General features: G+C 53.1%; 2 protein-coding genes across 2 annotated transcripts in view; one reads left to right on the forward strand and one right to left on the reverse strand.

Moving 5' to 3' along the window:
- Nucleotides 1-3,590: 3,590 nt before the first annotated feature.
- On the forward strand, nt 3,591-11,943 carry LOC111152079 (family with sequence similarity 131 member B). The gene is made up of 7 exons (XM_022510375.1): nt 3,591-3,660; nt 5,994-6,103; nt 6,657-6,692; nt 6,940-7,033; nt 7,299-7,496; nt 8,931-9,074; nt 9,271-11,943. Exons 1-7 carry the CDS (start codon nt 3,633-3,635, stop codon nt 9,741-9,743), a joined length of 1,083 nt encoding a protein of 360 aa, XP_022366083.1. The 5' UTR covers nt 3,591-3,632; the 3' UTR covers nt 9,744-11,943.
- A 2,192-nt stretch (nt 11,944-14,135) lies between these two features.
- Nucleotides 14,136-21,244, reverse strand: part of LOC111152074 (chloride voltage-gated channel 1) — a 29,689-nt gene continuing 22,580 nt past the window's right edge. Inside the window, exons 17-23 of the mRNA XM_022510369.1 lie at nt 19,338-19,582; nt 18,953-19,064; nt 18,527-18,606; nt 18,224-18,262; nt 15,188-15,292; nt 15,013-15,099; nt 14,136-14,504 (exon numbers count right to left, since the gene is read on the reverse strand). Coding sequence (XP_022366077.1) covers nt 14,136-14,504; nt 15,013-15,099; nt 15,188-15,292; nt 18,224-18,262; nt 18,527-18,606; nt 18,953-19,064; nt 19,338-19,582 — 1,037 coding nt within the window. The remainder of the gene's footprint in view (nt 14,505-15,012; nt 15,100-15,187; nt 15,293-18,223; nt 18,263-18,526; nt 18,607-18,952; nt 19,065-19,337; nt 19,583-21,244) is intronic.

A 21,244-nucleotide genomic window follows, 5' to 3' on the forward strand; every position in this document is an offset into this window, starting at 1 on the left:
TTCAAGTTAGACACTCTGGATGCTGCCTGTGTATCCTGGGACAAGAGTTCCTGTTTTAGGGACACCCGGGTGGCCCAGTTGGTTAAGCATCTGCCTTCGGCTCATGTTGGGCTCCCTGCTCAGCTAGAAGTCCGCTTCTCCCTCTCCCTCTGCTTCTCCCCACGCCTGTGCTCTTTCTCTCTGTCAAATAAATAAATAAAATCTTTACAAAAAGTTCCTGTTTTATTTAATATTTATTTATTTATTGAGAGAGAGAAAGATAGAGCAAGCCAGGGGAGTGGCAGAGGGAGGAAGAGAGAGAATCTGGAGCAGACTCTTCATTGAGTGTGGCGCTTGACCCTGGTCTTGATTTCAAGACCCAAGCCAAAACCAAGAGTCAGAGGTTTAACCCACTGTACCACCCAGGCATTTCTAGAGTCCCTGTTTTAGATGGTGCTATTTCTTTCTTTCTTTTTTTAGAGCAGGCTCCATGCCCAGTGTGGAGCCCAATGTGGGGCTTGAATTCACAACCCTGAGATCAAGACCTGGGCTAAAGAATCAGACACTTCACCAACTGAGCCACCTAGGCACCCCTAGACAGTACTGTTTCTGAACTCGGTTCTATTCCTTCTGTCCAAGAGCTATCCATAGGAGATTAGGGGCATGAAACAGCAACCACACCGAAGGGGGAAACATCATTCCACCCCATCATGTTCCAAAAGGGACCAGTTAGGAAGTACCAATGCCATACTTGGGCATTCAGCCAAAGTCCTCTATTTTTAGAGTTTGGAAATAGACTAATATCGTGATTTCATTGAGAGCCAAACTTACCTGATGAGTGAGCCTGGACATCTGTGAAACATAGACTTTCCTCAGGGAATCCCATAAATTACTTGGGATGGAAAGCCTGACAAAAAGCAGAAGAATGTGTGTATGCGATTTTTAAACAAACATTGATATATTCTAATTCTTCTATTACAGTTTGCTTCTTTATAATGTCATATCATGAGTAATTTGTCAACAAATTCAGTTATCAAATATTATCAGTGGCTACATAGTATTCTCTTATAAGCATATAGTAACTTATTTAATTAATCCCCAGGTTTGAGCATGTGGGGTGTGTACAATCTTTCATTATTATGTAAATAGTGCTCTGATGGGTGCTGTAGATTAAATCTTTGTCCACATTCTATTTTTATTTCCTTAGAATATTTCTATAAATGGAATAGCTGTGTCACAATTTAGTAATGCGCAAAAACAGCAATGCATATTTTAAAGATTTTTTGATCAGTACTGTCAAATCGTCCTCCAGAAAGGTTGTTCCTGTTCATATCAGAACTGGAATCTTTGACCTTGGCTCTGAAGATAGCAAAAAGACTGGGAAAGAATGCTTCTAAATGGGGAGAAGTAAGAGGATCCTGAACTAGAAGCAGAAAGAGAGCAGGCCGGCGTTGTGCCTCTGACATTCTGTGTTTCTCTCGTGCTGGAAATACCTTTAAGACAGAATGCGAACCAGGACTGATTCCTTAAAACCTGGGGTGCCTTTTGTTGACTGGATTTCAATCATTAGGATAAACCCAGCCTTGTACAGCTGTGGCAAGGGGAACAGGAGCGGGGTTTGTATCCATGTTTGGACCAGATGAATAGTGGGAATACTGGAATCAGAGAGCACCCCAAAGGGAGAGTAGTTTCAAATGGGAAGGTGTGAGCACAGCTGGCCACTTGGTCTGTTACTTCCTGGCCTGGATATTCCCATCAGTGCTTTCCCTCCACAAGCAAAAGGGACTGAGTGGCACTGCTGTAGTATTGGAAGCTGTTTCTTCTTCCTCTTCCCCTTCCCCTTCTTCTCCTTCCTCTCCTCCTCCTCCTCTTTCTTCTCCTCCTTCTTCTTTCCCTCCATCTTTCCATGTTCTTTCCTTTGCAGCTAGACAATATATTCCAGAAGGGCAGAAACCACATGATGCTCCTTTGTATAACCAACAATAGTAAATATGGGGAAAAAATACTTGCTAATTCTTCTCACTGTCAAAATAAGGTATCAGATCTTGCCACAAATAATACCGGATGATTAAAATCTCAGGATACCTACTGACGACTCCCTCTTCTCTCATGCTTTTATAGATGCAGACTGGATTTTTTTGGTCATGCACAGAGACCAAAGATCAGTTCTCTCTCCATAATTCCATCTCCCAGATCTACAATTAGATTATTATCACCTTCTCTCACATCTTTCATCTGGGACTCCACAGAATGTGGTGGTTATCACCCTAAAATTTACCTCCCCATTCAGACTATACAGGGTTAAAAGGTGCATCTATGAGACTTGGTATTTTGTCCTGTTACACACCCACACCAGAGACAGTGCCCTGCTCCCTGCCCAACCCGGGAGGGACATGAAGGCAGGTGGGGAACACACAATGCTGGGTAAGCATTTGCTGTCATTGGTGCTGACCCCATCAGCTCTCTCACACTCGGGGTTTGTGGGCGCTGCTTACACAAGAGCCTCTGGTCCCTTTCTTGTGTGACTTTTCTGGACTTCACTTCCTCCCTGCTATACTATAGTACTTGACCCCGACCACATAGATCACTCCTTCTTTCTCTCAATCTCTTACCCACCGCACCCTTGGTACCTACCTGACCCCTTCTGGCCAGCCAGAGGGCAATCCTCCATTCTCTCGACTGCTTCCTGACATCCATGCTGTCATTTGTCAGAGGAGATCATCGCACAGAAAGTTAAATTGGATATAAAACTGTGCCGTCTAGTCAGTCTTGAATCCTGATTTTTATTCCCCTCTAGCTGGGACTGAATTATCTCATTCTACTCTCCCATTCCCAGGCAGGCCTGGAGGGATCTGCACCAACCCCATACTTATCCCCGAGTTTCCAGCGAGCGCCCAGTACAGGGAAGCTTAGCACACGATCCACTCGCAAAGACTCCGCGATCTGTTTGGGTGGACAAAACAGCGCACAGGAAACGCAGAGCAACCGAAGCTGTATCCAATCACGCTCGCGTTTGTGTCCCAGATGAGGCCCCAGGAAGAAAACAAGTGTTTGCGGAATTTGGCGGCCAAGGCCCTTCATCCAAGCTTTATTGCACGTCCCCCGCGCGCCGCCCCCCCACCCCAATCCCGCGCCTTTCTCGCTGGGCATCCCCAAACCCGGCCCTCGAAATCCATCTACCAGAACCGGAGGGCGGGCGCTGGGTTCTTTCCCAGCGGTCCCCACCGGGGACCGAAGGGGGACGTTCTCCGGGTCTCCAGCACCCCCAGACGCCAGCCCGGCCGGGACCGGGCGAGGAGCCCCCGCTCGGGCCACGGACACGGCGGGCGGAGGGGAGCGCCGCGAGGCGCGCGCGGAGCGCGGCGGCGGGGTCGAGGGCAGGGGCGGGGAGGCGCCGCGCGCAGCCAATCCCCGGGCCGCCCCCTCCCCGCCGCCGCCAGCCGAGCCGGGGCGGGGGAGCCAGGCGGCGGCGGCGGCGGCGGCGGCGGCGACGGAGGCTGCCGCGGGGAGGGATGGAGAGGGGAGGGGGGAGCGGAGCCGAGCGGAGACAGCCGCGGCGCTGCAGAGCGGCTGGGGCGGCGGCGCGGCTCCCGGTGCTGCCCCCGGCGCCCGCCCCGCGGCGGTGAGCGCCCGGCCCCGGAGGCGCCCGAGCCATGGGCTGCATCGGCTCCCGGACCGTGGGTGGGTACCGCGGCGGGGCGGGGGCGGGGGCGGGCGGAGGCAGGCTCGGCCCGCGCCGCTCCCTGACCCCCTCCCCCACCGCCCCCCGGCGCCCCCCGGCCCCCGCCCCGGCCTGGCTCCCGCACTTTCCCCGCGCTCGGCTCTCCTCCGCGCTCTCCCCTCGCGCCTCCGGTGCCGGACGCCCTCCCGGCTGCTCCGCTCCCTCGTCTCCCTCCAGCCTCCTTCCGCCGCCCTCCCCGCCCCCGCCGCGGTCCCTCTCCATCATCTCTCCAGCAGCCTCTTCTCGCTACTCGCGCGTCCCCGCGCCCGCCACCTCCCGGCCATCCGCCACGACCCTGCCTCCCCGCCCGCGCCTTTCTCCCCTTCCATTTCTGGGGCAGCCCCCTTCCAAGGACCCCCGGCCCCCGCCTCGGCCTCCGTCCCCCCGCCTCCGTCTGTCTTGGGTGTTTTGCTCCCACCTCTTTCCCTCTGTCTTGTTGCCTTTTTCTGCCGTTTCGGCCTCCCCCGATTCGCTTTGTTCACGTGCATCTTCCCTCCGGGGCGGGGGCGGGATGCGCCTGGTGCCTCGGGGAGGGGAACTGGGTCCACGCCCGGAGAAAATGGGGCCGGGCTGGGCTGGAGGAAAGGGCCGGGGGCGCGGGGAGGAGGCTGGGGGATTGAGAGGGGCGGACTGGGGTGGGGAGCCCGCTCCCAGGAGGGTGGGGCAGGCCGGCCCGAGGAACGGGGACCAGCACCTGTCGGCGGGGGCTGGCGGGGCGGTGCCGCCTCTTTATTTACCTTGGACTGGGGGCGGGCACAGGCGCCTCCTAAGTCGTCTCTCCCCTCAGCCTTTGCCTTGCTTCCACCCCCTTATCCCCCGCCCCATGCACCCACTCCACGCTCACAGCTCCATGAATTAGTCCAACCCTCTTCCAAACCCCCCAATTTTTCCCATTCCAACTCCCAATTTCTCCCGCCTACACGACCCGGTGACCTCAGGCTGAGAGAATAAATCGTATTATTATTACAAACAAACTCACTCTCCGGAAGCCTGATTTCTCTGAGACCCCGTTTATTTCCATGGATACTCCCCTCCTCTGCTTTCACCTCTTCCTGGGGTTCTCTTCTGCTGCCCCAGCTGCCCCCCCCCACAGCTCTGACTCAGCTCTCCCTCCTCTACAAAAGCTACCCCCCTCCTTCTCTGCCCTCCTCATCCCTCCTCTTCTCTGCCCCCTTCCTGCTCTCTACCCCAGGGGTCAGCTATTTCCTCTTCCCTGACAGCCACAGCCCCTGGTCTGACCCATCTCATCACTCCCCTGTAGCTCCAAGGGAGAGGGGCTCACTTAGGAGGGGGCTACCTCCTTCCCACCCATTAACCACCATCCCTTTTGCACTAGCTGTGTGGATTCCTGCTGAATGCCTCCCCATGCTTAAGCAAGCCATCTGATGGTTGAGTCCCTTTCCAACTGCCCAAGGGGTTCTTCCCCAACCTCTCAGGAGAGGCACCACCCTGCCCTCTTGCCAGCATCTGCCTTGGCCACAAGCTCTGGCCTCACCTGAACCATTCCCAGCCTCCTCTGCCCTCCAGCTCTCCAGTCCGCCCTCAAATCCTGTCCACCAGCCCCCTCATTATTTTTTGTCTTCTCCTTGACTTGAATGCCTATTCTTTTAGGTCCTCTTTTTAAAAGTCCCCTTCTCTTCCCCCCCTGTGCCATTTTGCTCCTCTTACATCCATGGCTTGTCTCCCACCAGTCAGGGCAGATGATCGCATCTCAGTCTTTGCTTTCTCCCCTCTCACCATTTCTGAGTGAACACATCCAAATCCTGCCTTTATCCCTGCCAAACCTCCTTCCCGCCAGAGAGATTCACCAACTCCAAGATACAAGTCACAAAGCCCACATATAGAGAAGCTTACCCCTAAAGAAGTTGTGCCCTTATTTGTGGAAACAGAATGGATGAAAGGCACCGCTCCCATATACTCCCATGTAGAAACCCTCAAAGATTCCTCAGGACAGAATAAAGAATGGTTTTCCTGGTAAAACCCAACCACTGACTCCTCCATTTAAACAACAACAAATAAGGACATAAACACTTTCTCTGACTATGCTATTCTTGGGTGAGCTCAAAGGGAATATTCTGGCTTAGCATTAGGGTTTGTCCCACCAAAAATTGGGGAAGAGTAGGGACCGGAAAGGAATGTACTTTCAGAAGGAGTGGGAGCTGAAGGGAAGGGAGGGTTCTGGGGGGGGGGCTGCCCCTGGGCAACACTCTGCAACCCTGGAAGGGCCTTTTGGGGGGGGGGATCGCAGGGGCTGTTGAAGGTGGAGCAACTAATGAGCCCGTGGCTACTTCAGGGAATGAGGTGATTGCAGTGGACTGGAAGGGCCTGAAGGATGTCGACCAGATCCACATGGACAGCACCAGCTCGCTGCACGGGAGCAGTCTCCACCGGCCGTCCACTGAGGTGAGACCCCATGCCCGGCTAGCCAAAGGAGTTTTGTATTGTTTTTTACATTTTATTTATTTATTTGTGTGCGAGAGAGAGTGAGCGGGGGAGGCACAGAGGCAGAGGGAGGAAGCAGGCTCTTTGCTGAGCAGGGAGCCCAAAGTGGGACTCCATCCCAGGACCCTGGGATAAGGACTGGAGGTGAAGGCACATGCTTAACTGACTGAGCCACCCAGGCGCAGCAGCAGCAACAGAAGGACTTTTAAAAGACCCCAGAAACCCTCATGAACAAAGCCTCCCAGCTGCCTGATCCTTGAATTATCTTCCTAAATTCCAAGGGAACAGCCCAAATACTTCTTCAGACTGACACTTTTAAGGAACATTTCTCCTGCTTTCCTCAAAACACAGGCCAAATGTTCCACATTGAACTCCTAATCCTGTAAATTAAGCTGGGGGAAAACCTCTCTACTTCACACACTCCTGGAAGTCCCTGGAATGCGGGGTGGGGTGCGGGCTACGTGCATTCCTGGGAGTGCCTGGGATCCCCACTCCATTTGCTCTCTCCTCACAGCAAAGCCGGACTGATTTCTCCTGGGATGGCATCAATGTGAGTGCAGCCAGCCCTCCCCAGGGCACCCTAGCTCCTCTCCCTTATACTCTCCCTTGATCTTCCACAGCAGGCACCGTGAACCTCACATTTCCTAAGGATTCCCCATATTTTCAAGGGCAGTTATGGGATAAGCGTCCTTGGGACTCCTGGGCATAATGTTTCCCCATCACCTGCCCTAACTCAGACCCTTTCTCCTGGAAGCTCTGAACTCCTCTCTGCCCCTCCTCCACGTTCCCTCTCCCAGCTCTCCATGGAGGACACCACTTCCATTCTTCCAAAGCTGAAGCGAAACTCTAACGCCTATGGCATTGGGGCCCTGGCCAAGTCATCCTTCTCAGGTGAGACTCCTGACCTGGGGATACATCCAGACAGGAGAATACCTATGCGCTCCTGGTCTCAGTCTCCTTGTTCCTTGAGGCCTAAAGAAGACTCCTACCCCTGACCTATTTGCCCTTTCCATCAAACCCTCCTGTCTAGGCTGCCCGTCATATGGAGCTCCCCCACTGGATGGAGTCCCATGGGACTTGGGTGGGGACACGAGGTGGATCTTGTATGGGTATTGTGTGCTATTCTGGAGGATGTGGAGAATGTCTGGCCCCTCAGGGATTTCTCGCAGCATGAAGGACCATGTGACGAAGCCCACAGCCATGGGGCAAGGCCGGGTGGCCCACATGATTGAGTGGCAGGGCTGGGGGAAGACACCAGCCATTCAGCCGCAACACAGCCATGAGGCGGTGCGCAGGGATACGGATGCCTACTCGGACCTCAGCGATGGCGAGAAGGAGGCACGTTTCCTAGCAGGTACTTATTCTGGGGACCCTCAAGAGACATGTTTTCAGGATGACTAGAGACTGACCTTCCAGCCCAATCCCTGATGGTAGGATTGGCTCTATCCATATGATGAACATAGTCATAATTTCCCCATCAGCTCCGATTTCAAGTACTTTGACTGATTCGGGTAAGTGCCCTCAAACTTATTTTTATTATTATCTCAGAAATTAAAGAGAATTACATGGGACTGTGGGTCCACCTGTTCCAAATTCCTTCTTTCCTAAATGGCAGCACTATCAGCATAGATCAAAAAGGCGGGGGCCTTCAAATCTGAAAGACTTTCCTTCCACTCATGTCTCTTGAGGAAAAAGAAGAAAAGGCAGTGGGAAGTCCCTTCTAGACTTTGCCCCTCAGCACATTGCAGTAGTGAGTTCACTTACTTGACTCATTGCTTATGACAGCCCCTAGAAGATCAAGGAAGCTTGGTGAGGTGAGGGTGGTAGACAGAAGAGGTTTCGGTCCAGGATAGTGGAATCCCTGCAAGACAGGCATATGGCGTGATTACAGTAAGACAGCTGGAAGAATGATAGATCTGGAAGAGAAGGGAGGTCTCTCTGTGCTGGTGGCATGAAGGTAGAAGAACTATCAGCGGAGAGTGGGGAGACAAACGTGTATTCATAGGGGGTAGTCTAGGGCCATTGGAAATGTAAGCTTCAACCTACAGCTTTGACTAGAATGGGGACCCACAGATCTACCCAGCCTCCCTAGTCTGTCCTCCCTCCCTTCTCCCAGTTGCTGGAACTTTCCTCTTGATACCACTGTGGACCTACAAGCCCATGGTGCTTCCTTGGGGATTTTCTATTGAAATTGAGCCCCCTCATTTAGTTTCCCCTGTCTTTGATGACCTAGTACTGGCTAATATTCTTAAAACCGTCCAAAGAGAAACTTCTGGAAATTCCTCATTTTAATCCCTTTAGATATCTCACCAGAAGGACCCCCCCCCCCCCGCCAACTCTCTCAGCTTAGAATTCTTAACCTGACCTCTGGAAGTCCCACATGGTTTTGCCTTGTGTGGGGGTTAGTCTGTGCTGTCCCATATAGTAGCCACTTGAACATGAACTTGAAATGTGTCTGAATGGAGATGTACAGTCAGTGTAAAAGACCAGCTGGATTTCAAAAACATGTATGAATAAAATAATGTGAAATACCTTGTTAATAATTTTTATATGGATGACATGTTGAAAGATAATCCAAGATATATGTTGGGCTAAATAAGATATGTTATAAAAATTAATTTCACCTGCTTCTTTTATGTTTTCTTTAATATGGCTGTGAGAAAATTTTAAATTGCACAGGTGGCTTGCATTGTATTTCTAGGACAGTGCTGCCCCCATGTCACCAAACCCTGCACGTGTGTCTAAGAGTTCCAGAGGTATCTCGTGCCAACTCTGTTTCTTCTTGCAGGTGTCATGGAACAGTTTGCTATCTCTGAGGCCACACTCATGGCCTGGTCTTCCATGGATGGCGAGGACATGAGTGTCAACTCCACCCAGGAACCACTGGGCTGCAACTACAGTGACAACTACCAGGAGCTGATGGAGAGTCAAGGTGAGGGATGGTCCTTCCGAGGTCTGAGAGGCCTCCCCGACTTCACTGGTCTCCCTCCATTCCTGTGGGCTCCCGGTTCGTCTCAGCTTTCCTTTTCTCCTCCCTACGCTGTTGCCCTCTCTATTCAGTTTTGTGGGCTGTTGCTGCCGCCTTCAGTGTTCTGTGACCCTGCTGACTTCCCTGATTCTCTTTACAGATGCCCTGGCTCAAGGCCCCATGGATGGATGGCCTCACTCCTATGTGTCCCAGGGCATGTACTGTCTGGGGTCATCGGATGCCTGGGAAGCCAGCGACCAGTCCCTCATTGCCTCTCCCGCCACGGGATCCTATCTTGGCCCTGCATTTGATGACTCCCAGCCTAGCTTGCATGAAATGGGGCCTTCCCAGCCTGCTTGCGGATACTCTGCTCAGGAGCCTCCACCTTTGCTGGGGTCAGACACAGACTGGGCTCCGGGGGTGGGGGGAGTGGACCTGGCAAGGGGCCCTGCCGAGGAGGAGAAGAGGCCATTGGCCCCCGAGGAGGAAGAGGATGCAGGATGCCGGGACCTGGAGTCTCTGTCCCCACGAGAAGATCCCGAGATGTCCACTGCTCTGAGTCGGAAGGTGTCTGATGTCACATCCTCAGGTGTGCAGTCCTTCGATGAGGAGGAGGGCGAGGCTAACAACTAGCTTCCCCCCACTCCACGCCCAGCCTTCCACTCCCACCTGAGGGGCATGGCTGCAACGAAACCCTCCCTACCCCAGTGGCACAGCTGAAACCCGGGCAGAAGACCATGAGGTTACCCAGGAGTTGCCAGTCCTTGCTGGGAAAATGGAGAGCCAGGATGGGATTTTACCCAGGCTTATGCTGTAGAAACCACAGGTCCAGGAACTGAGGCCCAGACCACCGGATGGCCCTGAACTTTGCTTGGCGGCAGGCTTCTGGGTCTGTAATGATGTGGCTCCCATGTTGCTCCTGAGGACCAGAGCACAGAGCAGCTCATGGTCGTCGACTGGGCCTCAGTTCTTCACCCTCTGATTCGTCTTCCAGGAGCCTTGACTGTGGCTGTGGGAATGCCTCCTTTCTGTGTCACTCCTGCTTTTCCTGACTCTCTGTTTTCTCTGACTATGGCCCCAGCTCATCCCCACTATGAGGAACAGACCTCGGGGGCTCTTGGTATGGCTCGACGACCCAAAGTTGTGTGCCCTTGGAGGGTGGAGAGTCTGTCCTCGGCGAGAAATTGGCTTCTGAGATCAGGAGTCATGGGGGAGGGGGAAGTGGCAGCTGGGATGCACAGGGCACAAACGTGATTCTCTGTACTGACAGGGCCTGCTCAGAGACCAGAAAGTCATTGATGAGACCGAGAACAAACATGGCCGCCTGTTCCGAGATCTTGATTATTCCCTTGTCTGGAAGGAGGATCCAAGGATCTGGGAAAGAGCCCAGCCGGGGCTGGCTGCCCCAGCTCTTGCTTCCGTTTTCTGCCTTCTTCTGTCTCCTGCTCTGGGAGCCCTGGCCCTGAGGGGTGACACAGAATGCAGGTGTCCTGGCCAAATGGGGAAGCATGAGGGCTGTGTCTCCTTCCATCCACCCTCTAATTCTCTGGAGCTGTTTACACTTTTCTCTTTGCCTTTTCTACATTTTTATAACTTCTTGGGGACTCAGGGTTGAGTGGGTTGGAGGGAGGAGTCCGGTGCTGTCAGGGCCCGGCCAGGGCGGGCTGTTTGCTGAGGAGCAGTGTGGGCTCTCGGGTCCTTTGCCCCTTCTTCAGCTCCTCCCAGGACTCTAAGGAGGGCCTCACAGATGTACTCCCTCCCTCCCCAGGCCTCTTGTGGAGGAAGAGAGGAGAATCAGAGTGTTCTTCCTTCCAGGACGGGTTGCAGTGAAGCGTACGCCCCGAAAGGGCTTGTCCTCTCACTCCCTGTTTCCATTGTGGTGGGGACTTCTGCGTAGCCCTTCTGTGAGAGATCCTGCCAGCAGAGGCCCAGGGGAAGAGAGAAGGACACCACAGCTGTGGAGATGGCTGGCACATTGCCCCTTCCCACTGCAGGGGCACAGGGAGACTCTGGGTAGAAGAGAGAAGCTGAGAGCTTCATTGTTGCCTTCCCTCCTGCCTCGTGCCGGGCTAAGGCTCCAGCTCCAAGGCCTTGTGTCCTACCCAAACTTCGTCAGGGGTCCCACCTCTTTACCCTCTGCCAGGAAGGGGGCACTGTCACTCTCTCCCAGACCCTGGACAGAACTGCCCTCCCACCCCATGCCCCAGACTTCTATTTCTTTGGAATGAGGAGGTTGAGAGTCGGGGTGTTTCTGTCCATCTGTGACCGGACCCCACCCCGCACTGAGTTCACACTGTCATTCACATGTGCTCTTGCAATGCAGCTGAGGCCAGGATCCCATGTCCTCCAGAGGAGAGGGACAGTGGCTTTCCTGGGGTTGGTCCTTGGAGGACCCGGGAATGGGCATGGTGAGCGTGGGTAGGGGGTCACCTTATCCACAGCTGTCTCAACAGAAGACCTCTCTTGTGTTTGGTGATGGGACCTGACACAGGAGGGAGCAGGATGGCGCAGAGAACAGCTCTGGGAGGTGGCCCTGCATGCCCTCACTGGTTGCCCCTCACTGGAGACTCCTCCCCTCCTGCTGTAGGACCTCCAGGCTTTGCATGCTCACGGTTCCCTCTTCCCACTGGTCCCTGTTTCCTCGCCTCATGTCACCTGCTGTCTCAATGCACCATCTTTTCCCTCTCAGTCTCACGTGCTCTTGCCTAGGTTCTGCCCTGAGACCATGGTGGACATCCAATCCAGTGGGCTCATTCATTACAGTTTGTTCTTGCTCAGGGCCTATGGAGTTGGGAAAGGTGGACTAAAGCCGTGTTCTTTTCTCCCTCCCTCCTTCCCTCCCTTCCCAGAGGAAGCTAAATGGTCCCTGCAACAGTGGCTGAAACCTTGAGGGAATCTAGCAGACTTTACTTGTGGAGGGGGCTCGCAGACCAGAGGTCAGGTGGGGGCCTGCATTTTCCATTCTGAAGAGGGAGAAGAGCCAAGGAGCTGGCCTGGGACCCTCTTAGGACTCTTCTGGAGGGAGAAACTGCCTCTCTGGTGCTGGGGGCAGGGTGCATGGGGTTTGCTTATAGCCTATTCTGGGGGAGGGGAGGGGCATGTGCAGGAAGAGGCTATCAGGGGTGGGGTGGGGGAGGGTTGCTTTTCCTTTGGGGTTAAAGGCTGTGCAGCACGTTTTCCAACAGTCCTGGAACAGGGCTGTTTTTATATTCTTGTGAATGAAACTGCTCTTGCTAAATGATTTTCCTTTGGTGGGGGGGTGCACTTTCATTTTCGAATCACTTTATTAAAGAAAAATCCAAATCTCCCATTCCTCCCCTTCCACTGCCCCACCTCCCCCAATGCCTCCCTTCTTATCCTTGTGCTGGGGCGGGGGGGCGGCTCTTGGTGAATGAGTGTATGACCTTTTCTTTGTCCCCACCTCTACATCCCATACTCTGTCTTCCAGGTCTGGGAAATAACCATTTTTACGGCCAGTCTTAGCATGTTTTCTTAATGTGACATTCCCACCCCAGGCCCAAGAGAGATTCTATGACATATATTACAGAGAGAATTATATATAAATATATATATATAAATATCATAGATTATATACACATGGGCATGGGCTCAAATGCCCACTGCCAGCCCCCCTGCCCAGGCTGCACCCTCTCTTGGCCTGGGGGCGGGGGTGGAAGGGACATCCTGTTGGAGAGAGCTACAGGCTGTGTTCAATGGCACTAAACAATGTGGTGGCACCTCTGACTATGAGTGTCTTCTTTGGGGGATGATGGAGAGTGGGCACAGGGGAGGGGAAGGAGGAGAATGTCGGAAAAGGAGTACGACTGTAGAACCAGATAGGGACCAAAAGGAGGGAGGGAGGGAAGAAAGCCTTGGGTGTGGAAGCCAGGGCTGCTAGGGGCTCAGAGCACCCAGGACCATTTCAGAGGAAAGACAGGCTAACGACAGGCGCCCTGTTGCTGATTCGGGGAGGATAAGTCTCCGGCTTCCCTGGCGTGGGAGACATCAAAGAGGTTTGTCATCCTGACACTGAACCCCCATCTCCCCACCCTAGAAGAGGAACACAAAGAACCAGTCTAAGAAAGGCTGGTGTCTGAGTGACACAGTGACCTGGCTGCCCTGAGCCTTGGTTCTTGGCAGGAGAAGCCACAGCGGCAGCAGCTGGAGGGCACAGCGGACCCTGGGGCAGGAGAGGTCAATGAGGACGGTGGAGAGGGGATGTAGTGGCCAGGGTGACCTGGAAACTGGAGGGTGAGGAAGCTGTCGTTGGTGCGAGATAGGATGGATTTGTGCCTGAAGGAGGCACGAGTGTTCGGCAACAAGACACTTGCTTCCTGCACAGAGCCCTTTGCTCTTGGGGGTTGCTCCTCCTTTATCCACAATGCACTGCTTCCACCCTGGGATGAAGAGGGGCCAATAGGACCGGCCTTTCACTGCCTTAGTGATGGCCCCTGCCTGGTGACAGGTAGTGGGAGCCAGAATGGAGTGGGAGGCAAATTTCAGGGAGTGGAGGTCCGCAAGCCAGAGGATGGGGTCGGGGTGTGTGTGAGAGAGGGCCGTGGGTAAGTGTATTCAGGGCTGGCACTCTATGAGGCCGGGAGATGACCCTCTCCTCCGAGGCCACAGTCATTGTGGGCCTCCCCCTGCAGAGCCTGTCAGTCACAGGGGCAAAGCCAGGGCGGTGTTGGGTCAAGACACTGGGGACTGTGGGGGACTGAAGGGAGGCTGAGAGAGGCAGGGGATTTCCCACCCATGTTCCAGGAAGGCTCAGGAAGTCCCATGGAATATCAGGTCCTCCAATGGGCTTGGAACTCCCACCTATCTGGACGTGGCCTAAAGAGCTGATTGAGGCTACTCTCTCTGCCCAAATTTTAACCCTCCTCTAAAACTAAAACTATCACCTTTTAAAATTCCCAGGAGGGGTCGGGACTTTGGTGTGCTCTCTCCAGCTTCAGGACATACCCCCTCCACACGCACACTGGCCTGGGGCTCTGGACAGTCTTTAAGAGGAGGTCCTGGAGATGGTCACAGGATCAGCTCGTCCTCATCCTCCTCGTCAGTGGATCGCAGACTGGGGCCCTGCAGGATGTCGGCCAGCTCCTCCAGCCCCGGGCTCCCCACCAGCTCCAGCTCCTCCAGCTCGCCCTCTGCCTTGTCTGGAGCCACGGACAGAGGGGGCTCTGGGGAGGGGGAGGGCACGGGGGTCTCTGGGGAGGCGGGAGTCCCATCCCCTGCCCCAGAAGCCCCTGTTCCACCCTCAGGCAGGCTCCAGGCCTCTGTGGGAGGGGGCGGGCCCCCAGGATTCTTCCGAATGGAAGTCGTGTTCCGGAAGCTGGCGAGGGGAGGGCGGAGCTGCACCCCAGACTTGGTGTGCCCCTCAATGGCCTTCTGCAGCTGGTGGGGAGAGGGAAAGGGGTAAAAAATTGGGAAGAGAAAGAAGATGGGACAGGGTGAGACAAACAGGCATGCGAGAAGGACACATTCATGCAAGGAGGACGAGCGGGAAAGACACGGAGGGGCACGGGAAGGGGCATGGGGGGAGATGCACCTGTGGACCTGCAAACCTCAAGCTCCTCTGGCAAGGCCCCTTCCTAGTGACCTTCAGGCATCCTTCAGCCACACCCCATCTCTTCCCTCTTTCCACGGCCCTCCACAGAGCAAACACATGAAACCGTGACTCATGCCCAGAATCCTCATCCCAAACCCCCGGGCCATGGAAAGTCCTGGAGCATTCCTCTCCACCTGCCACTTGCTCCCTCCATCCCCTCCAATCTCTGCCTAAGAAATAGAGAGGGAAATCTGGGGGACCTTCCAGAAGTTAAACCATCCCCTCCGTACCCCCACACCCTTATCCTGTGTCCACTCTTCCTCCTACTGCTCAAATGGGACCTGTCCCCTTTACCTCTTCCAATGCCAACACGCCCCTGAGCTTCCCCATGCTGGTCACGTAAGCAAGGTGGAGGCCAAGGAGTGAGAACAGTGTGTGGGTCTGCAGGGAAAGAGCAGCATGTTGGCGCACGTTCACCCCAGACCTCCCCTGCCCTCGGCAGCCCTGAACGGTCGGGGCAAGCACTTGCCTTGTGCAGGGATGTCTGCTCCACCAGCTGGAAGGGGGACTGGTCAATGCAGCAGTAGTCAAAACAGACAGGCTGGCTCAGCTGCTCCTGCTCCCAGGCTTCAATCTGTGTGGCGGAGTAGGGCAGTCACTCAGTATCATGGAGCCCCCTTCAGCCTCAGACCGGCAGCTTGACCCCAAACAGCCCTCCCAGCCCCAGCCCAGACCCTGAAATATGCAACGAACTCTTACAAATGCTCCGGATCACTAGACCTGCTCCCTTCCTCCCAGGGGCCTCTCCTCCCTCACCAGGCCCCCCATCGCCTTCACCCTTCGGCACTTAGAGCGTGGCTCTGTCTTCTTGTCTTCCCGCCTCCCCCCACCCCTTCCCTCCAACACTTTGTCATTTCCAGCCCTTCTGCCCAGTTTTATTTTCCACCACTCCTGCAATACCCAGTGCTCAGTGAAACCAGGCATGTCTTCTCGAATCTGCATTTGCTCTTCTGGATTCCCCTTATTCCCCCACCTGCCTGCACGCTGTTCTCCTGAGGATCCCAGGAGCACACTTTTTCTGTCCCTATCGTACTTTGCTGGTCTCTCCTTTTCCGAGATGACCTAGATTGTGCTCAGGCTCTTACTGGTGTTTGTCTTCTCTCTCCCTACAGGACAGAGGTGAGGGTGTAACCCCTTAAGAGTGTTCTGTGGGGTTGCCCCCGGAATGCTGTGCAGAATCTAGCACATTTGTCTCTTACAGATCATGGCAGCTACCCGTTGGGTTTGAAGAGCTGTCCTGGATCACGTGGCACTTGGTTGGCTTGAGTAAAGCCATTGTATTTTGTCTGTGACAGAAGCATGAAGGCATGAAGGCCTTAACCTCTTTTTGATTTTAGAGATACATGCTGAAATCCCCAAGATTCCAAATAAACCAGGAGAGCTCTCACTCTCATAACTGAATTGAAAATTTCTTGAAATCTCTTTTCAGTCGGTACCCTCTGAACTCTGTACTATTTTATTTTCCTAATGTCCAAATTCGCATGTCTCAGGTGTCAGAGACAGTCTCCGAAGGCCACCTCATAGTTCTCATGCCCAGTGTGGAGCCCATAGTGGGGTGCCCTCCATCTGTCCCTTCCTGGCAGTTCTGGACTACAATCCCACCTCCTCTAAACCTCACTCTCCCTGGCTGAATGTTCACACCAGGTCCAGCTGGCCCTCACAGCACATGGATCCATGGATGGATGGATGGATGACCATTCGGCAGGTGTGCTGTGGATACGATTTATTTGTAGGACCCTTGCCAACCCTGGTGAGGTGGGTCCTGTCCTCCTGGACCATTTCCTGCCCTTCCCAGTGCCCATGCACCAAGCACTTCCTCTGGGCCATGCATTATTCCAGCTGCTTTACATGTCTTCACTCATTGCATTATCTCCAACAGCCTCTCATTGTCTCTGTCTTACGGATGAGGAGACGGAAGCGTGGAGTACGTAAGTAGTCTGCCCAAGATGACACAGAGGTGGAGCCGGGCTTCCGACCTTGGCTGAAGATCCTGTTCCAGGAAGCCCCAGCTTATCTCCAAAGGGTAGGGTTTGTCTGCTTCAGGGTCTGATATGTCCCACTACTTGCAAAGGCTCAGCCCCTTTACCAGACCAGAGCTCTGTGTGCGCTCCGAACAGGGGAGCGGAAGGAAACACTTCTGGTGACATGTAACTGAGCTCTTCCCGCAGGTGTCATCGGGATATTGCCAAGGGTGCCTCCTCGATCTTGTCTGAAAACCAGTTTCAAAATATCCTGAATTTTTACTCCTATGGGATCTTATCCCTCTAGAATATCCCAGTGAGTGACAGGGGAGCTTAGATACCCAAAATCTTCTTTGGGAAAGACATAAGCTAAAAATGTATGCTTTGTTTATACCCCTCGTTGCACTTTATTTCCAGTGGTTGTTAAATAGCCTCACTGGGTCAGCTAGCCAGCTTTCCCTCTGGTGTGCTTCTTTGAAGAGTATGATTATTGGGTTAGCACTGAGCAAGGCCCTCCTCAACCATAGTTATGACCCATCTGATTCCTGCTTGGGGGCAGAAGCAAGAGCTATTTTTTTCCTCTGTGCTCATCGATCTTTCCATTAAGCATTGATCAGAAAAGTGCGTGTTTTGAGAGGTGACAAGGGGAGAAGGGGAAGACTTCCTTCTCTCCTATGACTCCCTCCCCCCACATCTAGTCTGGACAACCAAGGACATGTTTATTTTAAAATAACACCTGCTATGGTTCTTTGTCATCTACATACTTTTAAAGCTGTAGCTGTTCAGCCTCCGCAGGAGGCCTGCATTCTTTTACCAAACAGAATGGCTGCGAATAGACTCTGCTGTTTCTCTGCAACCCTGGGGTCTCTTTCCATCAGGACTGCGATCAGGACCGCCCTGCTGCCTCCAAATCTTTGCTCCATGTCTGTCCCCTCCTCACAACCAAGCCCATTCAGGGCTGGGTTTTCTCTCTCATGTACTCAATAATTACCTTGATCAGGAAACAGGTGTTTGTCCCAATGAGAAACCACTGTCCATATTGGCCCTCTGTTTTCCCTTCTTTCCAGTCTCGCTTCAGGGCATTTCCTAGTTGTCCACTGTCTCGAAGCCCTGTCCAGTCTGGTATTGTAACCTCAAGCAGGCCCTGACCACCTTAGTTTCCATGCTGCTCCTCCACACTGGTACACGTAACTGCTGGCTGCCTGGGGCCATCTTACTTCCGGTGAAGCTCATCCTTCCTGCACGGCCTTTTCCTGGTCCAGAACGTCCCTAATGTCTAAAAGATCTGAGGCTCATCTTAGCACTGTTGGTCCCATCTATGCATGGAAGCTCACAGTCTTTCTCCTCTGATCCCTCTGAGACCATCACGTTTCCCTCACCTCTGAGCAATGGGCCCATCCCTTTCTCTATAATCACGTCTCATTCCCAGCCTCTCAGAATGCTTTCTGGCCTCGACTAGCATCTTACTGTTCCAACACAATGAAGCAAGTGAGCAAAGCCTTCATCCGACAGAACGATCCACCCCAGGTGGCTGTTTCTCTTACCTCTTCAGGTGACATGTTGTCCACTAAATCCGTTGACTCCTAGAGAAGAAAGCCACAGATCCAAGTTCTTTCCCTTTTCTCCCCATGACAGCTGTGGTTCCCCTGGCCATTAGCAACCCTCACAGGCCAGGGCCACAGATGCCTGCTTTCCTGCTCATCCTTCCTGCCCTGTGATGAAGAGTCCCTGTGCTGGGACCTCCTCCCCCTTGACCTCCTCCCCCTTGATTTAAGGACCATGGTTCTCTCAGTCTTCAGAGGCATGGTCCTTTCCCTGTCCACCCTCCACAGCACATCTGCTCTTACCTGGGTTGTTTTCTTCTTTGTGGGGTGAGGTTTGCCCAGTAAGCAGCGCAGCAGGGACCGAAAGACAGAGGGTCTTTGACCTGAGGAGTGGTGAGCAGGTGGAAATGGAAACAAAGTCCTGTCTGTCCTGGGAGGAAAGGGCGGGGGCCACGGGCAATGGGAGGCAGCGAGGGGCCCCTGACACTTTGCCACACACAGTGTGCTCTTCCCAGATGCCTCACCTCTACAGATACCCTCTATCCTACCCTCCTGAATCAGCCCTTACTCCCACCACTCGGGACAGTCATATGGAGATTCAGTGATTACAACTCCCTTTCCGCCTCCCTCTGCCCTCATCCATCCTCATAGTAGCAGCCCTTGGGTGGAGGAGAGCCCAGAGAGAGCCCAGGAGGCATGAATGGGGGTGCATGCTGGGAGAATCTTCACCTGCAGGTTCCGGTGCTTCTGGCTGCTGTTTGTGGCTGGGCAGGGGCCCATTGGACCCTTCGGAGGACAACGGGGCAGTAGGAAAGGGATGAGTAGGAGGGAGAGGAGGCAGCTATAAGGAACAGTAAAAATTCTCAGTCCTGGGGAAGAGGCTGGTGTCCTAGGAATTCTATCTACATCCATTCACCCTCACACCCGTTCAGAATTCCTATATCCCTTTTAATTCTCATTGGTACCATCATCTGCAACCTGATCTCCTTCAGTCCCTGCCCCCAGGTGCACTGGTCTCTTTGACTTTCTCAGTGACCAGCATCCCATCTCCCTCCTCCCACTTTCCCTTTGCCCCAATCCATCCTACTCCCGCAGCCCGTCCCTGCCTGGTCACCTCAGGCTTCCCAGAGAGGTCCTCATCTTCATCCTCATCCACAAATGCAAAGGACTCCCTCCGGCCCTCAAGGGAGATGCCTTGGTGTCCCTTGCCAGCCAGCAGAGCCTTCCCGTCAAAGGGCAGCTCGGACAGCTTCCTGGCCATGTCCTGGGCTGCCCGCAGCCTCCGCTCGGGGCACAGGTGACGCTGTAGGAGGGCCTGCAGCTCTGACCGCTCCACGGAGCCCAGCAGGATCATTGAATCTGGGGGAGAGCCAAGCTCAGCCTGAGGGCCTGCACGGTTCCCTGCCCCCTCCAACCTGCTCTGCAGGACTGAGCTGGGGACAGAAGCCAAGCACCCCTGCTTCTTTTTCCAGCTCTTCCCCTCTCTTCCTGAAGATTCATTTCATACATCTTTCAGGATTGACCTCATTCAATCCCTTTTATTTCGCTCATTTAGCACTTAGAGACCCCATTGATAGTATGCTAATTGGTGTTAATTTATACTTATTTTGATGCAAGCCCTTCCTTATACAGGCTGTTTGTAAATAGGTGAACTTGGTACTAAAATGGCTAATCAATCCTATCTTGAGAGAAAGAAAGAAAGACAGACAGGCTTCAAAATCCATTTATATAGACTGAGATGTAAATATACTTTGAAAGAAGTCTACAAGGATATCTGAGGTTTAATCACTTAAAAACTGTGGGTCCTTCTAGGATATAAACAAAATGTCTCCTTTTCCTGGGAAGATCTTTCATATATGGAAATTCTGCTACCACAATGAGCATTTTCGTTGTTTTAAGCCCATAAAATTACAACAGTGTTACTAAGATAAATCTTACCATTAGGTCTTAGTCACTATTATGAAAACCCTCTACCTCCTTGGCTGTACCCCTGCTCCAGTGAAAAGCCACTGCTTTAGAGACCACTTACAAAGTATTTGGGATTTGGGAAAAATATTAAAATGAATCTAACTTGAACAACATGGACATTCTGATTATCTGAAATCAGGAACTAACAAACTTAATGGCTCCAAATGGCCCTACATGATTCTTCTTAATTACATGAATTCAAACATTAGGCAGTGTTTACTTAATATCTAGTAAATACCTAGAAGGAGGCAGTCTGAAGGAGATAGAAGTTATAGTCTCTGCCCTCAAAGAATTCTCAGCCTAGTGAGACACAGATATAAACTCCAATAAGAAATAATATAGAGGCGCCCGGGTGGTTCAGTCGGTTAAACGTCTGCCTTTGGCTCAGGTCATGATCCCGGGTTCCTGGGATTAAGCCCCACAAAGGGCTCCCTGCTCAGTGGGGAGGCCTGCTTCTCCCTCTCCCTCTGCCTACTGTTCCCCCTGCTTCTGCTCTGTCAAATAAATGAAAAAAAAAAAAAAACTAAAAAAATCATAATACAGAGCAGGATTAAATGCCAAAGGTGGACGAAAAGGATGGTGAAGGAAGGGACATGAAAGAACTGCTTTAAGGCCATTCCATAAACAAACAAACAAGCAAATGAATAATTTTAAAAAGGGGTGCCTGGGGGTGCAGTTGGCTAAGGGTCCAACTCTTGGTTTCAGTCTGGTTTGTGATCTCGGTGTCATGAGATCAAGACCCATGTTGGGCTCCGGGCTCAGCATAGAATCTGCTTGGATTTCTCTCTCTTCTTTTCCCTCTGCCCCTCCCTCCCGCTCTCTCTATCTCTCTCTCTCTGTTTCTCTCTTTCTTTAAGAATAATAAATAGGGGCACCTGGGTGGCTCAGTGGGTTAAAGCCTCTGCCTTCAGCTCAGGTCATGGTCTCGGTCCTGGGATCGAGCCCCGCATCGGGTTCTCTCTGCTCGGCAAGGAGCCTGCTTCCCCCTCTCTCTCTGCCTGCCTCTCTACTTGTGATCTCTCTCTGTCAAATAAATAAATAAAATTTAAAAAA

The sequence above is a fragment of the Enhydra lutris genome, unplaced genomic scaffold (assembly GCF_002288905.1).
Source record: "Enhydra lutris kenyoni isolate GAN:26980312 unplaced genomic scaffold, ASM228890v2 scaffoldscaffold27, whole genome shotgun sequence".
Classification (NCBI taxonomy): Eukaryota; Metazoa; Chordata; class Mammalia; order Carnivora; family Mustelidae; genus Enhydra; species Enhydra lutris.